Source organism: Cryptomeria japonica, chromosome 1 (genome assembly GCF_030272615.1).
Source record: "Cryptomeria japonica chromosome 1, Sugi_1.0, whole genome shotgun sequence".
Classification (NCBI taxonomy): domain Eukaryota; kingdom Viridiplantae; phylum Streptophyta; class Pinopsida; order Cupressales; family Cupressaceae; genus Cryptomeria; species Cryptomeria japonica.
Window position 1 is genome coordinate 642,226,075 of NC_081405.1, and position 27,505 is coordinate 642,253,579.

A 27,505-nucleotide genomic window follows, 5' to 3' on the forward strand; every position below is an offset into this window, starting at 1 on the left:
AACCACCAGACTTGCTAGCATATGTCACAGTCACTTTTGCAAACTATAATGGTCCACCATGTGATGTAACAAATCCAAAAACCATACCGATACAACCAATAACCAGAGGAAACTGAACACAAATACCACTAACCATGGCATGGGCTACCACTATACACAAATCACAAGGATTAACACTAAATAAAGCCACAATTGATATTGATAAAACTGAATGCCAAGGCCTCACATTTACAACAATATCTAGAGTCAAAACCATTAAAGGCTTGCGCATAGAACTTGCCTTCTCTTTCAAGCGCTATTCAAAAATGAAGAAAAATCCATAAAACATTATTAGAAAGAAAGAAGAAGACCGTCTACAATTGCTCTCACAACAGAAAGCTCAGGTATGTATAATTACTTAGACACTCTCATCAAGTTCTCTCTCCTTCAATATAGACCAAAAAAAAACCAAGTTTACATATGTAATATTACTCATATGTACTCGTAAAGTTATAGACATCCAATTATTCTCTTTTTTGACTATAGGTGGCATTCTCAATTTTTTTTTGCAATTACTCTCACAATAACAAGTCTATTCAAATTTCATAAGATTGACACAATCATTGATGGCCAAATTCTATACTCATTTGCTTTATTATATGGACTTTTTAATATTTATAAATAATTAAAGTTTGCAATTTCAACTAACATGTGTTTGTTCAAATTTTTTATACGAACTGGAATAGGTCATTTGAGGACTTTTCAATTATGTACCACATAGGCACTTTCACTTACAAAAAAAACTCTTACACAACTCTTACACAAAAAACTTTTTACTGCATTTAATATATGTACTAATATTTTGAACTTAAATAATTATAAAATCCATAATGTAGAATATATTACAAAATATATTTTATTTTTAAATGTTAAATTTTATTAATGTCTCTACCTTGCACCCCCATTGCACCCCCAAGACTGCAAATTCTAGTAATTAATTAATCTAAATAACATGTAGAAGTATAAGAATCTAAACAACATGTATAAGAATCAAATCACCTAATTGGTACCAAACAATCCTAACCAATCAGAAGGTAAATTGTTGCTCTTTTTCCATGTGTCATAATTGCATCCCAATTTTTTATTTCTTGCTCCACGCGGCTGGAACCCACGACCTCTTCGCTAGAAAGGCGCATAGAATGCTAGTTCAAACAAAAATCAAGAGTTGTTCCCCACAGCGTGGAAAGGCCTCTGCTAAATTCCGTCGATTTTAAAGGCGACGTCAATGCCACGCATTTGTCCCTTGGCGGTCATAAAACCGCGACAAAACAAGAAACAAATCGCTTTGCTCAACATTTAGGAGGGAAGATTTTTCACCCGTACTCTTTCGCCGGCACCGCTTTTGCCAAAATATCCCTCAGAATTTATTTATTTTAATCAAACTATTTCCGTTCGCCATTGCAAAAACTGTTTTCGGGGTTTTTTGCGGACTTCTGAGGGTAAATTAGACCAGCCGTTATTTCGGATGCTTTTTTGTTTGCCGACTTGAGCTGTTTTAGATCAGTTTTTGGTTTTCACTCGGAGTGGTGTTTTTTCAGTTTGATTTGTGAATGATTTTGTACGATACCAGATATTGGAAGATGACAAGGTGATTCGGAGCCCTTGCAATAGCAGGCGACATTGTCACAATGTTCGAAGCTCACGTAAGTTTAAATAATGTTTTTTCTGTAAAGTGATGTGTGTTCATTATCATATTTCAGATATTGTTTTCAAATTGTGTGTTCATTATCATATTTCAGATATTGTTTTCAAATTTAAACGAGTAATTATCGTAATTAGCGGGGTCGTTTCGAAACCGAATTCAAATTACTTGAGAATTGGTATGTTTGAACTATAATATTATATAAAGAGTGTTTTGCTTCTTAAATTGCAGCATTTTTCTAGGATCAACTAGATAGTTTGATTAGGTTTCAACGTGTCTCGTCTTTCTATTGGACTCATCAACAGGGAAAGGATCAAAGCAAGTGATTTGTTTTAACATTATGCAATTTGTAAGGAGTTTGATATAAATATGTTCGAAGTACGAATGGAAAACTATTCAGCACTGAAAAGATCGATCTGGATGGGATATTTGAAAAATTAAAATTAAATAACTAGAGGATTTCACATCTTAGATATGATGTGTTTGTATTTTTATTGTTTTTAGCTTAACATGGCCAATTTGTAGACGCTATAATTCAATTCTTTAGGTATGATATCGCCGCAGTATCCGTTAGATAACAAAAACTCACTTTTTGAGGATCAATATTGGGTTTTCAAAAGGTGCTGACAAAACATGATCATATTTATTTACATACTAGTGTTTCTTCTTCTGGAACAGCTATAGGTTATGTTCGAGTAACAGATAACACTACTACATTAATGGAGCCTCGCATAAGTTCAAATGTTTGAGTCTTTAAAAGTGATTTATCTTCTGCAATAGTTTCTTTTTCAATAAGTTAGACAAATAATTAACATTATCAACTGTGATTTATATTGGTTTATTCATAGTTGAACTACTTGCTAAAACCAAAAACTCGTCAAGGCCCGGGAAAAAAGCTCGGGAAAATCTCCGCCAATACTTGGCAAAAAACTTGGGAACTTAAAAAATTAATTAAATTTAATTAGAAATGCATTTTTTTGCAAAATTCAATGAGAAGATGCATTCCATGAAGTCAATAAATGAGAACACAAAAGAAACAAGCTGAGTCTAGATATATTTAAATGCAAAGTGGGTGCAAAATCGCATCCTCATGAGGAATGCTGATGGCTGGAAGCAAAATAGTAAATAGTTTTTGTAGAACTAAAAGTAAATAAATATATACAATTACATTTTCCTCTTCCCAAATCTAGTAAAAACTAGGGGAGAGGTAGAACTAGAGGGTCTAGTCCTCGAAGTCTACTTTGGGCGTGATTGTGCCTCCTCACTCGGTATGACTAGCTCACTCTGTGGCTCGTCCTCCATCTTGGATGTAGCTTTGCCTCTAGCTGCACCTGGCACAGGCAATGACTCCTCATCCTCTTCAATGTCATCCAGTGTGAAACCAAATCCACCCCCCTCCTCCTCCGTAGCCTGCCTCTCCAAATCCTTGATGTCATCCTTTGTAAACAATGGAGGCTGCTCTTGTGATGTCCAATCACTGTAAGTATCTATATCATCCAAATCAATTGGACTAGCTGGTGCTTCCTCTACCTTCCTCATGCGCAATCGAAGATTATATTGCACAAAGACAAGGTCATTGAGGCGTTTTTGAGCTAACTTGCTCCTCTTCTTTGTGTGGATGGCCTCAAACAAGCTCCAATTGCGCTCACAATTGGATGAACTACAAGGCTGACATAAGATTTTGAGGGCAAATTTTGAGATTTTGGGTATTTCCACTCCAACTTTGCCACCAAGCATCTACAAAATAAAATTAGGTCGAGGGTAGCATCCCTCATAGGGGTTTGAGGATGAGAAAGAGAGGGGTAGAGAGATAGGTCTAGATCTCGGGGGAGAGAGGAGAGAGTGAGATGGAGAGTGGTAGAGAGGGGGATAGAGGAAGAGTGATAGGGAGATAGATAGGTCTAAAATTCGGGGTAGATAATGTGAGTGAGATAGAGAGAGCGAGAGAATGCTAATAGGAGCATATTGATTATTGAAATTTGACTGTCTGAAAATTTAAAGATCTTCTAAAATCTAGAATTTGCATTATAACTCCTAGAGATCTGAAACCACTATCAAACATCCTGCCAATATATACATGGAATGTAACTTAAAGTATAAGTTATATTTCATGTATATATTTTGATGAAGAGAATGAGACTGACTTGAAAAAAAACCGATGGAAATCAGTTTGCAAGTGTTTGGAAGTGTGTTTTTCCCCTTCTCAGCAAAATACAAGACAGAAAATGATGAAATGAAACTCATTTTTGCCGTTTTTTGCCTTTATTCACTGGCAGGCGAGTTTTTTTCATTGACTCGCCGAGATTTTGACAAAAACTCGGCGAGTTAAAGTCATAAAAACTCTCTAGGGAAAATTAGTCGTGAGTTTTTTAGAACTCGCCGAAAAATTGGCGAGTAGTCCAACTATGAGTTAAGGTGAGTATAAACTTCTGAAATTAATGGTAGAATTTATGCTACTTAATAATTTGTGAAAATGAAGTTCAATAATGGAAAAATTTCAGAAGTTTATACCACAGCCTTGTTGGAACTAAATTTCAAAGTCTTAATCATCCTGAGATACTTTGGAAATAAAGTTTAATATTTGACGGATTTGAACAATTGAGATTTTATATAGTTGTATCTGATGGAACTAGCCTGAACCATGTTTCTCATCTGCAGAGACGCACATAAATTTACCTAAAGCTAAATGAAACACTATTCAGTTGTTCAAAAAACCTTTTGCTGCAGATAGTCTAAAGTTCTGAAAATTAGCTCAACAAAGTTGATCATAACTATTGGCATATTTGTATGGATCATACCTGTTTTAAAATTAGTATGGATCATACCTGTTTTAAAATTAGGAGTAAATTTGAATAAAGCTATATGTAGTTATGCAGTACATAAAAAACATCTCTTTATTAGGTTTTCTCTTCCGTTATCATAATGGGCTTTGGAAACTTATCTGACAACTATATATGACCATAATAAGAGATTCATCTTTGACCACAGCCTTGTTGGAATTAAATTTCATAGCCTCAAATAATTTAAGAAAATGCAAAATCCGAATCTGGTTACTGAATAATTTGAAAAATTTAGATTGAGGTGCATGTAACCACAGTTAAAAAAGTCAGCGAGTTACTCACCAACTCACAGGAATTCATGATGCAAAACGGGTTGGCGAGTGACCTGCTGAGAAACCCACAGTTGAGTTCTCTGAAAATAACTCACTGTGAAACTCGTGAGTTCAGTGGGTTTATGCAGAAAACGTGCCTGCTGGCAGAAGAAAATAGGCAACAGATAGAAAACACACAAAACCTTTATATTTTTCATTTTCTCATTTTATGTGTTTTTGCAGGATAAAAACTTGCATAGTAAAGGATATTTCTAGCTCTCGAAATGATCAAAATTGTCTTTGTTAGTGTTAATCTTCAGTTCTTGAATCAAAGTGAGCTCATTAAACTTAATCTTTTTTGTTTGCATCTTTATATGCATTCTGCTTAACCATGCTGAGGTTAAGGAGTAAATTTAAGAAAACCTATACGAAGTTCTGCAGTAGATCAAAAGACTATTTTTTTTTGGTTATCGTCAGGGTATCGCCGTGGCCCCAGTCCAGCGCCCCGACCTTACCCTGGTTCAGGCAAGGGGCGAGACTAATCCCTGCGGCCACGGTGCAATCAGCACCGCCTCCCGGTGTCCGTGGCAGAATAATTCTGGGAGAGAGAGTCAAACCCAAGACCCCAGGGAGCAAACCCGAGACTTAGGACCAACTACTCTAACCCGTGGGGCTGATCAAATGACTATTTAGTTTGTGCTCATGGTGAGATATACCAGCTTAAAGACAACTTGCAATACTTAACAGGAAAAAGATTTACCTGTTTTTGCCAAATTGGAATTGAAAACATGCTACTCAGAAATAAATTTCTCAGAGTATCAATGCATTTACACAGTGAAATTTAACAGTACAGAAAAGTTTCCTCAAATAGGACTAACTCCTCAGAATTTCTAGATTACATTATTATACTCAGAGCACTAGCAAGCACAGTCAGGTCTGCAGACTTACAGAACAAAATCTGAATTAATAAATACTTAATTGCCTGAGTACAGTGGATTGTCTGACGTGGCAATAAAATCGACTCTTGTAGGTGAGTTGGATGCAGGGATGTCCATTCCACACTTCCAGATCCTTGGTCTGTTAGATGCTCATAAGATTGTCTGGGTGCTTGTGTTTTAAAGGCACAAGCAACATAAAATGGACTCCAGCGTATAGGCTACCTTCAGCTTATTACTCTTGTCCTCCACGTATTTGGAAATGACCTGTTGATCTCCTCAAATGGCCATAAGGTTTCCTCCTTGCCAAATTGCACCTGCACAGATGGCTGACCAGGAATCACAGAAATATCAGAGTTTAAAGATTGAGCAAGGTTAATGTAAATCTGTTAGCAGGCCCGGTAAAGTTTGTCTTACCAGCTATGAGAGGCTTGGGTTGGTGTCCGGGCTCTCCCTATGCAGTCGCGTAATGCAGGCATGCAAAAGACTTTTGATGCCTGGCATAATATGATCACACCTCTATATAGCCACCACTACAATAAGTCAGCCACCACAAGAAAAACCGACTAAAATGGAAACCACTAGAAAAACATCAGGTTGGCCTCACAAAACAAATAATAAAAATTAATTAAAAAAAAATACAAGTCAGCCTATAGAGGTGACTTTTATTAAAATTAATAATATTTATCAGTTATTTATAATTTATAATTGCTTATTTATTTAATTAGAAGCTGGTGAAAATTTAGGCTCATCACAGTCCTCCCATACCTAATTGGTTGTCCTCAAGCATATTAGAATAATATTCCCATATTTTATTATTAATGGTCAATATTGTATTTTTAGTGTAATCTTAGTTGGACTAGATTCTTTCTACTTTCGTATTCTGTCTATGATTGTTTCTAACAGAAACATTGTCAATGTAATTGCTATATGTACATCTTCATTCTTTCAATAAATTAATGCAATTATCATTGTAACATGGTATCAGAGTGGGAAAACAAAATTTGTTAAAATACTTTTTAAAAATTTTGAAAGATTTTTTTTTTGATTGATGAAAAGTTTTTTTTTAAAGTCAATTTTTCTGGTTGAGGGTTTGTTTGTGGCCTGTGAAGGTTAGTTTCTTCTGTGTGACCTCCATATCTAGGCATGCAAGTTCGTGGTTCATGTGTTCGTGTTCGTAGGTTGTGTGTTCTTTTGCTTGCAATGTCGTGACTTGCTTCTATGCGACGACATTTGTAAGTGCCCCTGTTTTTGTGGTCTCACAAAAGGGTATCTTCACGCTACATTCGTGATGACCAAGCCTGTGGTTTCCAGTCTCAGTAATCTCCCGCATGACTCTATCGCATTCTCATAGGACGCGTTTTGAGTAGCGACCTTTTGCAAGCATGCGATTTGGCTTATACTTCGCAACCTTTGTTTGCGCATGTTCGCATGACTGGTTTTGGTGTTTCTTTTTTGCCTCGAAATTTGTGTCAGAGTTTTTTGTTTTAGTGCCTCAGGGTTTGGTGCCGTTAACCTGTAATCTTTTGACTAGACCATCATTATCTTCAGTTTACCTTGTTTTTTGTGCCTTGGAAAGCGTGAATGATGGCCAACATTCACTGTGTGTATGAGCCTCATATATATTCAGAGGCTACATAGTCCTTTGAAGAACAACAATCGGGTCTTGTTTGATCTTCCACGTGGGAAGAAGCCCATTGGCTGCAAATGGGTGTATAAAGTTAAGTATAAGGCTTATGGAACTCTTGATAAATACAAGGCTCGGCTAGTTGTTAGAGGGTTCTCATAGAAAGAGGGCATTGACTATGACGAGACTTTTGCTCCCACAACCAAAATGAGTACCATTCGGCTTTATGGTACTCACTCCCACAACCTCCACTTTTTTTTTTAAAGCAAATTGCTACCTAGGGGTAGCCACCATTCTATTCATCAGAGAAAAAGTTTACATTAGTTGCAGAGAGAGAACAACAAGGTCCTTATGGCCTCTATGACCTTCTGTGACCTCTCAATTTGCTCAGGAGGGAACATGCTCCCATTTACAGACCTCATGTGTTCGTAAGTTTCTAAATTGTTCCTACTTATGCTTTCCCTGAGGACCATTACAGTGTCAATTTTGTGGTGGTTTTCGAGTAGCTCCTCAACACTAAACTCATCTGCTACCAGACCTGTAAAGGCTTTGGTATTCAGTTCCTTGAGAGCTGCCACATCAATTCGTTCAAGTAAGCGACAACCATATGCCTGATAGCACACTCAGTGGCCTCATGATCCCTCGTTGTTCTCGCTACATTATAAACGAAGTGTTCAAGCAGGGCCGTGTTGTGGGAGTGGGAACCTTGCAAGGTCTTTTCTCCAATGATCTTCCCGATGACTTCTTCCTCCACATCTCCCTCCATCACCAAAAGCTCTTTTAATGGTTCTTCCACCGAGCCTTGCTGGCAACTGCACTCGCAAGTTGGATAGAGATAAACTTAGAAGAACCTGATATGCTTTCCGCCCAAGTCCAGCATCACTCATCCATGTTTTGGGCTTGCTTTATAGGCAATCTGATCGCCTTCCTATTTGTCCATCTTTTCCTCAGTTGCCAAAGAGGATATACATAATCTTTTGTCCCCGACTCATGAGTCTAAAAGACCGTAGAAGTTGTCCTCGCTTATCGTTTCATATCATTTTTCCAGTTAAATCCATTCCAAGTCCTGGGATTGCTGGCTATAATGGACTTTCAGTCTAGTCTATTGCATGGTTTGACAGAAAATCGACTTCCGTGTTTGCTTCTCTAAATATGTGTCTAATAGTGTACTCCTCAAAATCCTTGAGGATCTCACGGATTTCGTCAGTCCACATTTTGGACTTCCAACTTGGTGCTGTTCCAGAAGCAATCACATGAACGACATTCATTGAGTCTCCCTCAATGTCCAACTTCAAGAATCCTTTCTCTTTGCGTAGTGTCAGTCCTGCCAATAAAGCGACAAATTCTGTATCATTGTTCGTGCCCTCTGGTAGTTTGATAGATCCGCCCCAAATCAATTTTCCTTTGTCATCCTTGATTAAGTACCTAGCACCAGAGGGGCTTGGGTTCCCCTGTGAAGCACTGTCAAAGTTTAATTTGAGGCGTCCTCTTGGCGGTAGACTCCAACAAACCCCTTCTCGTTCCTCCTTATTGGTAATTGTGTCTGCCTTTTGTGGGATCAGGTGCGGCTACACACTTGACATCTGTCATCCCAAAATGTAAAGGCGTTGTGTGATTTGGATGCTACAAAATGTTCACAAACTGCTATCTCCATTTTACTCAATATTGCCCTTAGGCTGGCTGGCTTATTATTAAAATTCCGACCGTTTTTCTCCTTCCATAAAGTCCTTATTAGTGTTGTCGGGATGGCATGCCATAACCCCCCCATACCGCGACCTTATTTAGAACTGGCCAGCCAATAGTTCATTTTCTCTAGAAATAACTGCCAACATTTTTGGGCTACTTCACACTGCACAAATAAATGATTAATTGCCTCCTCGTGCCTGTTATACATCGGACATTTGAACAGGCCAGCAAATCCCAATCTCATCAATCTGTCTCCTGTTAGAATCCATTTCTGCACTGCCAACCACTTAAAGGCCTCAGCCTTGGGGAGTATACACGGGCTCTAGCATAGTTTTGTTTTCCACTCACACTGTTCCTAATCTCCCCACATAATTTCATACCCCAACTTTGGGGAATAGTTTCTAGATTTTGCTGCACACCAAAATATTTCGTCTGCCCCTTCCACTAATACAACATGTCTGTGCACTAATTCCTCATTCAAAACCTTCCTACCTACTTCATCTAGATTATTCATGGTTCTCCATTTGAATGCTTTTATGCCTTTGCTCACTACTGTTATCTCCATGTAATCCTTGAATTTGTTGCCCCATACTGGCAATAAAATTTCTCTTGCTCTTTCCATCCCTAGGATGTCCACCAATGGTTTGTAACCGTTCCATGAGTCTAGACAGAAGTCTGCCCTTCCTCGATCTCCAGTTCTTCAGGATAGATGATCTGTTATGACATTCCTGCACTTGTTCATTTAATTCCAAATTATTGAGCCATGTGGAGGATTAGCTATTGTCAATACTTGTTTTGGTATTATCCTCATCAAGATATTTCTTCTGTAGCACCTGGCACCATAAGGCTTCTGGCTCCTTGTACATTCACCATACTAGTTTCGCCACCAGAGCTTTGTTTTGGGTCGTGAGATCCCTTATACTGACACCACCTGCATGCTTTGGCTTTTTGACACTATCCCATGCTAAAAGCAGTATTCTGTGGTTGTCGTTTGCTCTATCCCACAATAAATTTTTGAACTTTTTGGTTATGTCCTGCATTGATTTGCTTTTGACTTCCATTGTGGAGAGCATGTAAATTGGGACCACTGCTAGAACTGATTTGATCATTGTTAATCGTCCCGCCATCGTTAGCCATCTGCCCTTCCAACATTTCGTCTACTTTCGACATTTCTCCACCACATCCTTCCATAGTTTGTTCTTAACAGTGCCACTGAACAGTGATACTTCTAAATATGTTGTTGGGAGTTTGTCCACTTCAAAGCCAAGAATAAAGGCTCTCCTTCTCTGAGCCATTTGGCCTGTGTTAAAAAAGTAAATTCTTGATTTGTCTTTGTTTATTTGCTGCCGTGAGACCATACAGTAGTTATCCAACACTTGTTTGACAACTGTAGCTTCGACAAGGGAAGCTTTCCCATATAAAATGGTGTTGTCAGCAAATAACTGGTGAGAAAATGAAGGTAGAGCTTGCACCGTTTTAACTCCTGACCAAACCCATCTGTGACAAGGCCCTTATCTTCCTGCTTACTGCGTCAGCCATTATTACAAATAGGAGTGGCGACAAAGTATCACCTTGTCGTAACCCTTGGCCCCCTTGGAAGAATCCACATGGAAGGCTATTAATGAGAACCGAGTATGTTGGGTTGAGATGCATCCTTACACCCATTCCACCCATTGATTACAAAAACCAAATTTCTTTAGTATCAGCATTAGAAATCTCCATTGTTCATGGTTGTAAGCCTTTTTAACATCCAATTTTAGAATCATACTCCTCATGTTCTTATTGATGGAATGGGGAACCTCGTGAGCAAAGATAATTCCATCTGCAATATTTCTATTTGGGACAAACCCACTCTGTTCTGACGAAATAATCTTTGGGAGGATCCTCTTTAATCTATTGGCCATTACTTTTGACACTATCTTGTAATTGGTGTTGCATAAAGAAATAGGTTGAAAGTCAGAGAAATTATGTGCCTCTTGTTTCTTGGGGATCAATGCTATGTTGGTGTTATTCATTTCCTTTAACATTAAGCTTCGTTTTCTGGACTCCTCAACCATTGCTAGTATGTTCCTACCCATTCTTTGGCAGCATTTTTGGAAGACCAATGCCGTGAATCCATCTGGACTTGGGGCCTTGTCTTCCATTAATAGTTGGACCATCTCTTCCATTGCATCTCTTATGCTGTTCACCAACTCTTTATTCTCCTTGATGAACTCATGAGAGTTTTCTTCTCCTCCATCCCCCATGGTGACTTATAAGCACTCACAGGCTAGCAGGTTGGAGTGCTTTGATACCACTGAGATATACCAGCTTAAAAACAACTTGCAATACTTAATAGTAAAAGGGTTCACACTAGTTTTTGCCAAATTGGAATTGAAAACATGCTACTCAGAAATAACTTTCTCAGAGTATCAATGCATTTACACTATGACATTTAACAATACAGAAAGTTTCCTCAAATAGGACTAAACCCTAAGAATTTCCAGATTACATTATTATATTTAGAGCACTAGCAAGCAGAGTCAGGTCTGCAGACATATAGAACAAAACCCGAGTTTATAAATACTTAATTGCCTGAGCACAGTGGATTTTCTGATGTGGCATAGAATTGCTAGTTGGATGCATGGATGTCCACTCCACACTTCTTGATCCATGATTTGTTAGATGCGATATAAGATTGTCTAGGTGCTTGCATTTTGAAGGCGCAAGCAGCAGAAAATTGATTCCAGCATATAGACTACCTTCAACTTATTACTCTTGTCCTCCATGAATCTGGAAATGACCTATTGACCTCCTCAAATGGCTGTAGGGTTCCTCCGCCAAATTGCACCTACACAGATGGCTGAAGGTGGAAATATCAGTGTTCAAAGATTGAGCAAGGCGAATATAAATCTGTTAGTAGCTTGATAATGTTTGTGTCTTACTAGCTATAAGAGGCTTGGGTTGGCGTCCAGGCTCTCCCTATGCATTTGTGTAATGCAGGCATACAAAAGACTTTTGATACCTGGAATAATATGATCACACCTATACATAGCCACCACTACAATAAGTAGGCCACCACAGGGAAAACCAACCAAAATGGAAACCGCCACAAAAACATCAGGTAGGCCTCACAAAACAAATAATAGAACTTAAATTAAAAAAACACAAGTTGGCCTATAGAGACGACTTTATTATTATCTTTTATTTATAATTTTTAATTGGTTATATATTTAATTAGAAGCTGGAGAAAATTTAGGTTATAACACATGGAATGGCTTGTAGTATTGCTTTCCAAACCTTTTTTGAATTACCATATCGATCACTTTAAGGCTTTAAGAAATTAATTACAGATAAATTGACCTATTGAAAATATAATTAAATATAAATTTTTGAAGATACTGGACTGTGAAATCTTTCTTTTGATTATCTTTTGCTAAGTATAAGATGTTTAAAAATGAAAGGCCCGACCATTTGGCTTGGACTTCTGAAACTAATACCTCTTTAGAGTCTATTATGCAGAATTGCAAATAGTTGAGTTGGTAAGCAACTTGATAAATTGTAACTATTTTGAGCAGGGTGGTACATTTTAATTTTTCTTAGTGTTGACCATCTCAAAAGCTCTGTGACGTTAAATCAACTTTATTGCACTTTATTCCATGCATAACTCAAAATAAAATAGTGTTTCACAGTGATGCTTTCCTAGGGGTTTGAGTGATGTCCTGGAGATGTGGGCAAGATGTTCCTCTCAGGTCCCCTTTTATTAAGAAATTTTAGGGTGCCTTTGGAACATCCTCGGAGAAATGGGATTGTCGCCTGTTCTTTAGGATGTCTGGGGATACCTTTGCTTGTCTGAATCTCCTAAAAAGCTTAAAAATAATAAGTAGTAGTCTATTTATTTTTATTTGCTGAGCTCCGGTATAATTCTATTGAGCTTGTTTAAGTTATATATTCTTTACTTATTTAACTCTTTTGTGTTTTACAAAAAAAATATCAATTTAACAGCCATCCTTCTCTGTCCCCAATTTCCAGCAAATTTTCACCGTCCCCGGACATCCTAAAAAAACATAAAAATAAAAAAACTAATTTACATTTGTTTCTTTGGTAAAAAACCCTAAAATTCTAGTTTAGGTTGTTAAAGCAATTTTATTGTACTTTTTTTTTTTGTATTTTAAAAATCAATATATTTTTTTATTGCCATCCCTCTGTGGTAGCCAAAATCCAGGAAAGCTTTGCTCTTCCTGAAACCATGTCTCTGTGTTCCACGATCATGGAAACTCAGAGAAACACTGAAATAAACATTTAAAATATAAATTTGTAAACCATTGAGCTTTGTAAATTCTGATTAACAAGTATATAATATCAACAGGCATGGTTTATATCACTTACCTAAACATATCGGACAGACAAAGTCATGGGTTGCAATAGATTTTTGACAGTCATGAATAATAATGCTTTGTGTTTTATATAAGCAAGATGGCCTCTGTTTGAAGCACTGTTCTTCATCCATTCTTTAATGCCACTATTGCTAGTTTCACGAATCATCAAGTGCTTGGGATGTCACTCCTCGAAAGGTAGGTGCTACAAACCTCTTTCCTAACATGCAGTTTTCAGTCATGGTACTTATCATTCTGTATGAAAGGACATACAGGACATTTCCCTTGTTAAGCACACTCAACTGTTTAAGGTGTTAGTTTCAAGCTACTGATAATGAGATATTCAAGAGAAGACTTTAAGTGATTTTGAATTCCATATGACATTGGCATTTGCTACTCATTGGGGATCATTTCATATTTTCTGTTATGGAAAAATCTCCTTGAAGTGCATTATTTATTTGGGCGAATACTTGAGAAAGAAACCTGGAAACTATAAATTTCGATTTCAGATCTCTCATATAAGAGAGTAACTCATTTGAACTGGTGCTTTTATATCACTTGCCCCAGTATATGGATAATGTGAAAATAAATTGTGTTAAAAGTGCAACTAGTTTAATTAAATACTGTTTGTCTTATCAATGAAGTAGAAATCGTAACGGTGGTGTGGAAAAGTTGGACAAGTTTTAATTACCAAACTTCTGATCATCAATGAAACTGAAACCAGTTTACAAAGCAGTCAATTTGGAGGAGTAACCACAACTTTCTAAGCTGAGGTTTAGAAAGAAAGAATAAATCTCAGAATGAGCAAAATAGTTATTTAGACTAAGTATATTAAGAATAAGCACGCTTCATTCGTTGTTTTTCTTGCATTTATAGTAATGTGTGTAAATTGTGATTACCATGTGTTTTTGACTGTTGGAATTCTAAAGAGGTTTATTTTTGGTTTTCTATAGGAGGTGGTTGTTTATGATGTAAACAGTATAAGGCTTTTGAGAAAATGTTTTCCAAGTTTTCCTGTCTCACTGTGCAACCATTTTTGTGTTTGGCCTTATGAATGAATTTTGATATGTTTGTTGAATTTTAATGGTCATCAAGTTTTTTAAACCTCAGTTTGTGAATAATTTGATACTCAGACTAATTAATGAGCACTGTCATTGCAGGTTTTGCATTTACTTCGCAAATATCTGGGAGAATATGTGCACGGTCTTTCAAACGAAGCTCTTAAAATCAGCGTTTGGAAAGGTCCAGCTGTGAATACTTCATATTTGAATTTGTTGATTGATAATTTTGTATCAATGGGAATTGATTCTATCATTTTTTTAATGAGTTTTAATTGGGTATAAGACATCTTTTACTTGTCATATATGGAAACACAGTCCCGTCTTACATATCCATCATTCAAAGGTTATTAACTTTATGTTCATATTTTCCCTTGACACGAATCCTTCCGTCTGAACAGTTGTTCAACTGATGTCATTTTATATGCTTAAATTGGTATGTTCTTATAAAGATCTGACTGATTATAAAAAATGTAATGAAATATATTATTTATGCCCAATAGTAAACTTTAAATCATTGGTCAAGCTAAAGAGAAGGGATAGCTTGACTCGTTTTTGTATTTCTCTTTGTTCTGTCATAACTTATGACAAAAACTTTTGTACATACTGCTTTTGCATTTTCTGTTATAAAAAATGGTTTGACCAGTTTCTCCACAGATTTGATATGTCGTAATCTGTTTCCTGCTGTGTATCTTTTTGACTGCAGCATCTTATCTTTTTGTCTCCCATGGCTTCTGGTTCAATCTCTGATTTTTTTGAAGTTTTTTAATTTCTAGATATATATAGAAAAAAAGATTACTAAAGTGAATGAGTTTTATTATGTTCACAAAACCCAATTGTCTATGGTACCACTGATTGCACTGGTTGCTTCAGCTGCTCAAATATTTGTAGGATAGGTGGCATCTTTTAGAAGGCTGCTCCTTCTCTTGCTGATTTGAGTTAGCTGCTTACCCAACTCTTTCAATCTGATATTCTATTGCATCCTCAAGATGAGAGTTCAGAGTTCAGAGTAGAAGTGCAAGGTAGGTTAGGTCAGTATAATAAAATCAAACCAAGACCAGGTAGAAGTCAGTAAAGGTGATTATTGAGATTTTTTTTTAAGCAAATTGCTACCCAGGGGTAGCTACCATTATATTAACTCAGAAAAAAAGTTACATTTCAGCCACAGAGAGAGAAGTGATTATCGAGATGTTATTGTATTTTGCTTGTAGTCTCTTTCAAATTGATTGGTCAGGAGTGCATTGTACTTTGACTGTGTTATTATTGTTCCCTTCTACTAGAGTTATGTTTTTGCCACTGCTTAATCCTGCCTTTTTTTTTGTGGTTTTCTTTGTAGGATAGTAGATGTCCTATTGTTAGATGACTTTTGCCTTTACCTCTTTTCAATTCCATTTCAAGTTGTGGTCTTCCAATTATTCAGTCAAAAATTTCTATCATTCTTTCTTTTGTAATTTTCCACCCTACTTTTTTTTTTCAATATAGAAATGTATAAGCAATGTCTCCACACTTTCTGATCACTCGAATTCCCGTGCGGACAAGGTGAGAGCATATAGTGCTTCAACCATGCACTATGTCCAATGTATGCAAGAAGATGAATGGCAGCAAGCCAACTAAAATATGCAAGCGGTTGAGCCGGCCTAATCAACACCTCTTCAGCGGACTACGTGAATGCAATGCATCCAACTAACATAATGCCTAAGATTGACTCAGACCAAAGTGGTTGATAATGCCAGCTTGTTCGATGCCAAAACGGGTTGTTTGAGAATGCTATAATAATTAGCAGTAAATTGACCAATCCTAGTGTATGCAATGAATGCAAATGATAACTCTTCTGTAGTATTACCATCTGAAGCTTACAAAGTAGTTAAGAAATGCATTACAATATGAACAAGATAAGAAATTGTTGTAATCAACTGTTATATCAGGTCTGATCATAAATAAACATTGTTACAACACAATAAACTAGTTCATAAAACCATATAACAAAGGAATATAGGCTCACAATGGTCAATGGAACTCTAAAAAACTGCTGTCAAAAACATCAGACTGATACAATGATGATAACACACTATAAACACCATCCACACAATTATAGCCACTACCTGGATGCAATGCAAGCAAACTGAAGTACTATTGAAAATTTATATTTCTCCTCAGAATCAATGTAGATCAAATCAATAAGATATAATATACTGTTAAACAAAAGCTTTGGATTTACCAAAGCAATCACTGATGGATTTATCACCTATTCCAAAATCTTAGCATTTGATTGTTTTACCATGGATAAACAAACTTCCACTTCTTCTAAACTATTGACTAGAAAATCTTTTGATTGGGGCAGCAGCTCAAGTTTCTTCTCTACTCTATAAAGTTTCATTTTAGAATTGACTGATGCCATGATTTCACAGTTTAAAGAAACCAATGCTCTAAAATTTTCTGAATGTTTTATCACGACCAAGAAAGTGGTAGACTCTGCAGCAAAGTTTTAGCTTTGAAAAATGGGCTGGTAGGACCACTAGCTCTGATGCCATTGTAACATACACCCTACTTTTATTTTTTATTTTTTGCAAGGCCTCCACACTTTTTGATCACCCAAATCTTGGAGTGGGCAAGGTGAGTGTATACGATGCTTTATTACACACTATGCTTGATGCATGCAAGAAGATGAATGATGGCATGCTGATCAGAATACACAGGTGGTTGAGCCGACTTAATCAACACCTTTTTGAGGAACTGCATGAATGCAATGCAAGCCATTGATAGAATGTCTAAGCTTGAATCAATAAAAAATGGTTGATAATTCCTGCTTGTTCAGTGCCAAAATAAGTTGTATGATAATGCTATAAGAATTGGTGGTAAACAGACCAATCCAACAATATGAAATGCATAAAATGATAAACCTTCAGTGATATTACCATTTAAAGTTTACAAAGTAGTTAGAAAATGCATTACAATATGAAAATGATAAGAAATTGCAATAAATAACTGTAAAATCAGGTCTGATCATAAATAAACACTGCTGCAACACAATTATTTAGTTTATAAAACTATATAACAAAGGAATGTAAGTTCACAATAATCAATGGAACTCTGTAGTGCTAAACACATATGAATATATACTGATCAAAACATTGTTGTTACAAAAATCAGACTGATACATTGCTGATATCACACTAGAAACACCACCCACACAATTGTAGCCACTACCCAGATGCACAACAACACAAAAAACTGAAATTCTACTGACAACATTCTTATTTCTCCTTAGAACCAATGTAGATCAAATATACTGCTGTAGGTCTGAAATAGAGATTAATGCTGCTGGTAGACCAGCTACAGGCCACAAAAAACTCATACATCCTCCTAGTCTTCAACAATATTGCATCAGTAACATTTAACAATCAAATTTCCTCAAAAAACCTCAAATACTTTTATTTTACCAAACATACAAAGAGAACTCAGCTTGCACCACCAATGTGATCTCATGGTGAAATCACCACATTTAGCTATTAGGGTTTTTGTGTTTGAAACTGGTATTCCAAGAGTGTTTTTGTTGTCATGCCACCACCAAAGTAGGAGATCGAAGTCTTATTTAAGAATCAGATCGCAGCCTTTTTCCAGTCAAACTTAGGCTATTAAGTTAATGAAATAGTAGCAACTCAATTAAGGGAATTGATCAAGGTTTAAATGGATAACATTAACAACAATTACCAAAACAAACAAATGAGATTAATCAAGAGTTTGTTGGCATTAAGTTATTTTAGGCCAGCGATTAAAAAAAGAAGAGTTGCGACTCTTTAGAAAGGCAGCAATGTTGAAGGGGTATAATTCTTGAAAAATAATAGGTGTGTTCCCCTTCTCATTTGAACTTATAAATAGGGCAGGCCTATTCATTGAGAAGGCATCCATGAATGGATCAATCGAATGAGAAGAAAGAGATCAGAAAATAAATAATCTGATCTGTAATAGACATTTGATTTGAAATCAAGAAATGGCCAATAAAGAGCAGAAATCTAATTAGATATTATCAGCCTAGAATCAGTAGTTTATGTGTGAAAATATGATATGAGTGTATGAATGCAACATTTATTCTTTACTGAAATTATATAAGGATAGTTGTAAGTAATTGGAGTATTGTTTCCAATTTAAGTAAAATTAATTATACTTATATTTGATAAATATGTTAAAATATATTCATATAGTTGATCTATTTTGAATTGGATAGAAATGGCTGCAAAACAAGATGTCCAATCAACCTTTTGAGCGCATGAGAGGTAAAGACCTGGCCTATCTTTCACCAAGTATGTCATCTTGAGATGGAGCACTCATGGTCCCGGGCTTGGTGGAGAGGGTAGTCTCATACTCTTATCAAGCATGCCACATTGAGATGGAGCGCTCATAGGCTGGGAGGCTGATTAGTACTCTTAGGTTTGATCAAGGAGGATGGAGTACCTATTGAGGGATGGAGTGGACCATTTTCCACCCATGCTCTCGCAATACAAGGATAACTATCCTTGAGATTGCAGTTTTCGAAGTTTCTATCTGATTCCTAATACGGTTACTATAGGAATATGTTTTGGATAATTATTAATGCTATTGACTATATAAGAAATTGTATTTTATTGGATTCCTAACCCATATTAAAAGGGTTGGTCCCATGAATTATGTTTCAAGTATTGACTAACATGATTGCAGGACCTAAACGAGGATTAATCTCGTCAAAGACATTTCAAATGGTAAATGTATATTCTTAACTGTATTATATCTTTTATTTTTAATTGAACTTTTGATTTTAGGTCAAAATATAGTAATATCCCCAAAAGGGACATTACATTCGTCCTCAAAAAATATTAACTCGAGGTTTTGCTCAAAGCAAATGAAAATGAAAAAAACTTAGTAATCCTTCTTCTCATGACCCAACCTTCTTTTATTACCTTGGTAGAGTTATTTTAGGAAAAGCCTTTTTCACTTTTTTGTGGCCTTTTCCAAAAAATGTTTTTTGATTTTTTGTTGCTCTTTCTTAAAAGTGTTTTTTGCTTTTCATTACTTCAAAAAATGCTTTTTTATTGATTTTCAAAAAACGTATTTTATTTTAATAAAATAAAATGACTTTATCCAGAACTTTCAATTAAATGTCAGTTTTAAATCCCCATTTCAATTTCACTTTTAAATAATAACTTTAAAGTCACTTGTACCCCATTTAGAATAATATTAAATTATTAAATTAAAGGCTTACAGCTGCAATAAAGCCACTTTAGTGGCAAGTTTTCTTTTCTTTTTTCTAGATTTTCTTTTTAGTTTTAAGTGAGTTGTAGTGTTTACCGTTTGGGTGATTGGTTCTCCAATCTCTATATAAGGAGATGAAACTTTGTAATAATCAATCTAGTTATTTAGTAGAATATTAAAATACTGTGTTCTATTAATTTTTGCATAATATTAATAGTGAGGGAGTCACGTGAAATGAAGTTGAATCTTATGGAATAACTTGTGAGGATTTCAAGGTTAATTCATGGGTTGGCTTCTTTTTTGTGGGTAGATTTTTTTTAATGAATCGTGTAAGATTTTTTTTAATGAATCGTGTAGGATTTTTAATGTAAATAACTTGCATGTGCTTGCATGAACTTGCATGTTGCTTGCATGTGTTTACATGTCATTGCATGTGAAGGATTCATGGTGTTTAAGATTTTGTGTATTTTTTCTATTATGATTTCTTAGCTTGGCTAGCTTGTGGTAATCTGGTAGAAGGAATTGTAGATTGTTGAAGGCTTTTGGATTGTAGTGGATGTTGTGTGTAACATTTTTTAACTGTAGATTTTTACAGTTTGCAGCTCGCTGGGCTATTGTGAAAGTGTTTTTTCATCAAAATTTTTTATGAGCCGTTTGGTGCCTCACATTAAAAAACAAGTTTTCTAAGTAAGTTGAATTTGATCCATGATCGCTAGAATGGATGAGATTGGAGATCCAGTATGATGATGAAGCACTAGAATGATCCAAGCATTTTTCAAGTTACGGGTGTTGAGATTCCAATTGACAATCTTACTTTTGTATTCGGTGTTTTTTTCATTGGAGTTGCTTTGAATGACCAGCACAATAAAGATGGAGCAGACTCAGAAGGACAGCTGTGCACTTTGCTTATGCGTATCATGAAGTGAAATGTGCTGAGTTACTTCTTGAAGTTAATGACAAAACACTTTATTGCCATATTGAAGATCCTCCAGATGCATTTCTAGGAGAGCCTAGAAAAATTACTGCCAATTGAATTGCATACATTTTAAAAGCCCACACTTTGAAGACAGGTAGGAAGCTAGTGTAGACATCTCAGAATGGATGGTTGCCTAGATAGCTTGGGAGTCTATGATCTTGGTAGTCATACCTTTATGATGGTTTTGAGACAACTTGATGGAGCTTAGTGAAGTAGGTCAACATGGATTGTTGTCCAATGGTTTGATCTCTGATTCGGGATTTTAGGTAGGTGGTAATCTGGGAACCCGGGAGCTATGCATTTATGAAGGTTCAAGTTAGCTTGATGGAGTTCTACTTAGTTTATGGTTTGTTTTCAAAGAAAAGCTTTTGAAGAATGGCATATTCATGGTTTAGGCCCTTAGGGTGTTTTTAGTTCGTTATGTTTTCACTGAAGTAAGCCATACAACTGTAATAAAGCCACCTGAATGACAAGTTTTCTTTCCGTTTTTGTAGATTTTCTTTTTAATTTAAGTGTGTTGCAATGTTTAACCATTTGGGTGGTTTCTTCTCCAATCTCTATATAAGAAGATGAAACTCGTTGTAATAATTAATCCAATAATTACACCGAAGGCGTCTTTTATATGAATTGGACGACCTGTTATTTAAAATCTATGGTGGAAAGTTAAGGAAAACTAGTGTGAGACAATTCAAATCATCTTGCCAGTTCAACTTCCTCCTGAAACTAGCTCCGACATCTGACACTGGCACTGCACTTATTAGTTTTTGACGTCTTCTCGGCTGATTCATTCCACCTTGGCCTGTCCATCGCCATCACTTGTTACTATTGTCATGTCAAGTCCAGTACGTATGCCTTTCTACCAGCTAACCATGCCCACTAATTTCCTGGCTACTTGGCGTTTTTGCTATCCAAATTCATATTTCCAACCATTGTCTATTTAAATATAATTTGGCTTTAAAAGACTTCAATTTTCTAATCTAAAACATTAGCTCACCGACCGACCAAACTATGTTTTAAATGATGAAATACTAGAAAGAGAAAAAAATGCACTTAATCATTAGCAGACGCTTGACTTTCTTTTTGTTCTTCAGTTATTGTTTTCTGCACCCACAACGCTTTGTTCTCCCATGGAGATTTCTCGAGAAATAGTTACTTCACTTTGATTTTCCAGCTGAGAGAGCATAAAACTATCGTCAAATTTGTTAACAAAACCATTGCGCATGAATATTTTCTTCCACTTTTTCAGTATGAGGGCTTTTATTTAGATTGCAACAAAACCTATAAGTGCAGTGCCAGTGTTCACTCTAATAGGGCTGACCCTATAACTAAAAGACACACGCCACTCAAAAGGGAAACGTGTTCCCTCTAATAGGGTTGATCCTATAAAGTAATAAAATAAATAAAAAGGATCAGCATCAAGCCGACCTCAAATAGGTCCTCTTGCCTCATATAAATAAACAACTACTTGACCTCATTAACATACAATGACATCATATGCAATAATCATTTTGCAAGTTCGAAAATAAGAAAGAAAGAATTCTAAATGGGAGGTGAAGGAAGTGTGCATTGAGGCGACTGTTAATACAAGGGTGAACTTCAATAGAAGATGCGAATGGCAAGGCATATGTGAAGCCAAAGACAATTTCCAGATCTATTCATCTGAAGGTCATCTTGCTGTTATATGCAAAGCAGATTCAAGAGGTGTATTGCTATGTCAAAGGCTTAGACAAATTGGTGTGCCACATCAAAGCTACCAGCTAAGTAATGTACTGTTACAATTGGATATAATTCATAGTCAGATCTGAGGATCTGTTGGCTGGGTTTTTCCTCCTAGGAGGTTTTCCCAGAGTATTTGTGTGTCGTGCTCATTTTGCTCAATTTATGTTTTATGTTCAAGTTTGAAAGTAATTAAACTAAACAACAATATATTGATTTAATAATTAACTTCAGTTTTCTGAGTATAGTTTAAATCTGAAAGTCTAAAATTCAACATGGTATCAAAGTCAGGTTCGTACTAACCAATGATCAGATTTAATCATGTAATTTCAGTCTCTTGTTCCTGCCTTCTTTGGTGACAGGTCCAAATAGAAATCAGATCTGAAGCAACACTGAAACCAAAAGAAAGAATTAAGTTATGGCATGTTGATCAATGAATTAGGTCTTCAAACTGTGAACATCTTCCTTAGGCTGGAAACAAGTTTCATTGATCAACGAACCTAATGCAAATGAGGGTGCAGTTGCAACAATTAGGATATGATTCACCTTCGACCAATGGAGAAGCCTGCATGGTAGTATTTGCAATTTGTGTGGAAGTCTTTGTCAGGTTGATAGTGAATTTGACACATTCAGGTGTATTCTCTCAATAATTTAAATAAAATATTCACTCATTTAACATTTAATGTTTTCATTGTCATCAAAGTTGTCTTATTGAGAGATCCTTATATTTACTACTTGATTAAAGAATCTATATTTAGTCCTTGTTAAACCAAATATTATAAGAGGGTTCTTGGTTAATTAAGGTTGCTGTTAAGGGCATATTATTTCGTTTGGGCTGCATATTTATGTAGTGTTTAAGATCTGATTTAAATAAAGAATTGCAGATTTGATCATGGAAGGTTGTGTCCCTTTCAAAGGGCAGATATAATGAAGAGTTGCACTCTCTCAAAGGGTGCTAATTGTGGAAAGGGCATACGTGATGAAGAGATGTTACCTCTCCCTCACATTGAGAGATATAAAGGAAAGGAATCAAAAGCATCCAGTGACATCACCATGGATCGGATCAGATCACAACTGTTATTAAGTTACAGGCAGTAACATCTTTGTTCTTTGTAGTATGCATAGGGATGAGTTGAATACGTATGCTTAATATATGAAGCTTGATAATGTTCTTATGCAGAATTTAATAGTAATATTAATATAGACTGTATTATGTATGACAGTTTAATAATGCCTTTCTATCACTAACTGTTCATATGACGATTAAGTAAGTTATGTGATGGAGTCTGTTATACCTTTCAATCTCAACCATCCAATTATGGAGGGAGAATACAAGGAAGCAAGAGTACTAGGCTCCAGCAGGTACGCCAACCCCAAGTGTGGGCCAAGAGGCCAAGTTGATGGGTCCTTGGTGCTCTTGGGCTTGTTGGAGAGGGATAGTCTCGAGGCACCTTGGGTGATTCTCCTTGAGCTCCATAATGGGAACTGGTGTAGGGAGAAATGGTTTTTTTGAATCCTTCATATAGCTATGCAATATATAAGAATGTTGAATATATAGTCTATCAAGGCATAATGGAAATGTTGACTAATCTGTTGTGCAGGGTCCAGACCAAGCGTAGTTGACAATAATGTCCCCATATTGTAATCACTATGCACGGATCCTAATATAAGAGGGTCCCATTAGGGGACATTACACACACACACACACACAGAGATATATATATACCACTAGCAGTTGTTGGAGTATGGAGTGCTGAAAAGGGCAAATCTGAAAATAATATTAGACTGCTGCTTTATGCTTGATCCGAAGATTAATTCCTTTGATGTATTTGCTGTTGGATGACTAGAGGTTTGATCTGAAATACCTTTATATCCTTTATCAGAATTATTTTGATTACATATACTGCAACTTACTAATTGCTATTGAGTCATGGAAGTATAGTTCTCTATCCGGCTCTCACTATCATTGCTTGGTTAGTATTTTCATTGGTAAGTATACTTCACTCTCCTTGTAAACATTCTATGTCACCATCATGTGGTACTTCATTATTAAAAGGTATTAGTACTTCCTCATCTATGATCTGATTGAGTTTTGAATGATTCTATAATAGTTACATAAAACTGACTTTTGAGTTGAGTAGTTGTTATCATGAAGTGTGAAACATTTATGGAAATTAATGATATACACTATATCCTCAATTGGTGACTTAGAATTGTTCTAGTTGATAACTATCGTACTTTTGTGAGCTAATTAGGTCATTCTAATGGTTGAATGCATGTACTCTCAAATCTGTGGAAACCCTGGTGAGGCAGAAAATGAATATGACTTAACCCTTATGCGTTTCTTTGTACTTCCTTCATGAAAATTAGATTTTTGTTATAACTTGTTTGGTGATGTACAAGTTTCAGGTTGTATGTTACAGGTTGGCTCTTTTAATTTGTGTCACATAAGTATTGTCTCAGCATTCTATGTATCATTGGTTATATTGTTAAAGGGATGCATCTAACTTATCATGAATGTTGTGATCCTCACCCAAGGTCATTTTTATATAACCTCATATAGTAGATGATGTATGGCAAGGGCCAAGGCCTTACTAACATCAGAAATCCATAAGCTTGGATTGATGTGGCTTCAGAGGGAGCTTTGAAATAAGGCATAAGGATCTTCAAACTCAATTAGAAGAAGTTTGAAGATATGTCATGATCATAATTGCGCCATGGGTCCAATTCATAAAAGGTGAAGTTGGCATTTCTCATCCTTGTTTATGAATACTTATGATGCTATGATGCTTGGCTATCAGTCTGATATTGAGGATTAAGAGGGAGCCCTATGATCTTCAATAAACTCTTGGTATGAAAGAATTGACAATTACTTGATAAGACTAGGGTTTTGTAAAGATTCTAACCTGTTCTTTAAAGTATTTGAAATGCTAATTCTGATTTCTTATGTGGATGATTTAACTCTGACTGATAAAGTTAGTCTCATAATTTGATATAAGAAAGAATTAGCTCAGAATTGAGATGGAAGATCTAAATCTAAAATGCATTACTTCTAGGTTAGAAGTGTGGCAAGGATCTAATGAAATTATTCTAAGTCAAGTTTTCTATTGTTATGTTAAAATTATGGATTGTAAACCTATATGGAAACTTACTTGAAGAAGTTGAGTATGTCTGCAGCCAACTATGATTTTTCAGATTCATCTGAATAGAGGCAGGTTGATTGATGAGTGCTTCGGCTAATCAAAGCTAAGCATATTGTTGTAGCCAAGCATAGCTTGATATATTTGCAAGACACAATTGATTATGGGCTGAAGCTGCCATCACATTAGAAGACTACTTAGGTTCAAATTGGTCAAGAAGTGTTACGGACAAGGAAAACACTTCAAGCATTCACCCGTTGCGATCTCTTGGACCTATAGGAACAGTTCTTAGATGCATTGAGTATTGCTGAAGCTAAACACATTGTTGCAAGTGTTGCATCAAGAGAAGCAATGTGGTTTCTCAAAATTTTTGTTATGTTGTTTTGATTTATTATCAGGGTTGTATAGAGATACCTGACAATTCAGTGTTTTATGGCAGGACAATCCTGTGTTGCAGATGTTCTCACCAAGTCTTTTGAAGCTTGAGTACTTCAAAAGATAGACTTGGAGCTGTGGAGAACACCGCCTTGGTTGAGAGGGAGTCTCAACCTTAGTGATACATTGTGTTGTATCAACCACCTTTTGCGGGCAATGCAAGGTGGTATTGTACTCTTCTCAGGGAGAAGATTAAATGTAACCATCCTCTATGAGCAATGTAAGATGGCAAAAAAGATCTTCTCCACCATTTGCGGACAATGTAAGGTGGATCCATTCTTTGCTTGTGTGCAAGATGCAGGATTATGTTTATTCCATTCTTTGCTTGTGTAGAAGATGGAGGATTATGTTTATTAGATTCCATTCTATGCTTGTGTGCAAGATGGAGGACTATGTTTTCATTCTATGCTTGTGTGCGAGATGGAGGACAATGGTTATGTAACTCCACTCTATGCTTGGGTGCAAGATGGAAGATTATGATGGTACATTCTTCTTTGGATGGCATGGAAAGACTCCATGATGTGCGTGAATACTTCTGTATGTATTCATGACTTGGAAGTGTGCATGTTAAAGTTTTGGATTCACTCTCCACAGGTAGTACAAGATGGATACTATGGGCTACTATTTGTGGCTACTTGTTGTGATCCTCTCTAAGGAGTATTTGAAGTTGACAGCTAAGTTCGGATTACAATTTAAACATTGTATGTATTACTTAGGGTTGGGCCCTAATCTTGTAACCTGGTTGTAAGATTATCTTTCTCCCTAGTTAAGAGGGAGTGTTGATTGTAACTAGGTAGAATGCGGATTCCAATTGCCTTAAGGCAATATTGGAATCCGCCAAGGGCTGGGCCTTTCTCTCCCCTCTCACACGCCACACTAAAGGGAAATGTGTTCCCTCTAATAGGGTCAACCCTATAACTAAAAGACACACGCCACTCAAAAGGGAAACGTGTTCCCTCTAATAGGGCCAACCCTATAAAGTAATAAAATAAATAAAAAGGATCAACACCAAGCCGACCTCAAATAGGTCCTCTTGGCTCATATAAATAAACAACTACTTGACCTCATTAACATACAATGACATCATATGCAATAATCATTCTGCAAGTGCGAAAATCAGAAAGAAAGAATTCTAAATGTGAGGTGAAGGAAGTGTGCATTGATGCGACTGTTAATACAAGGGTGAACTTCAATAGAAGATGCGAAAGGCAAGACATATGTGAAGCCAAAGACAATTTCCAGATCTGTTCATCTGAAGGTCATCTTGCTGTTATATGCAAAGCAGATTCAAGAGGTGTATTGCTGTGTGAAAGGCTTAGACAAATTGGTGTGCCACATCAAAGCTACCAGCTAAGTAATGTACTGCTATAATTGGATATAATTCATAGTCAGATCTGAGGATCTGTTGGCTAGGTTTTTCCTCCTAGGAGGTTTTCCCAGGGTATTTGTGTGTCGTGTTCATTTTGCTCAATTTATGTTTATGTCTAAGTTTGATTAAACTAAACACCAAATATATTGATTTAATAATTAACTTCAGTTTTCTGAGTATAGTTTAAATCTGAAAGTCTAAAATTTAACA

General features: G+C 36.2%; 1 protein-coding gene across 3 annotated transcripts in view; it reads left to right on the top strand.

Moving 5' to 3' along the window:
* The first annotated feature begins 1,205 nt into the window (after positions 1–1,205).
* The window catches only part of LOC131042467 (uncharacterized), a 254,284-nt gene continuing 227,984 nt past the window's right edge, over positions 1,206–27,505 (top strand). For 2 of the 3 annotated variants that reach the window (XM_057975760.2, XM_059220584.1), the window contains exons 1-3: positions 1,206–1,478; positions 1,610–1,682; positions 14,536–14,617. In XM_057975760.2, the coding sequence (XP_057831743.2) occupies positions 1,668–1,682; positions 14,536–14,617 (97 nt within the window). In that variant the 5' untranslated portion in view covers positions 1,206–1,478; positions 1,610–1,667. Of the gene's footprint in view, positions 1,479–1,506; positions 1,683–14,535; positions 14,618–27,505 lie in introns of those variants that run through there. The other variant, XM_059220580.1, reaches the window with a different exon arrangement.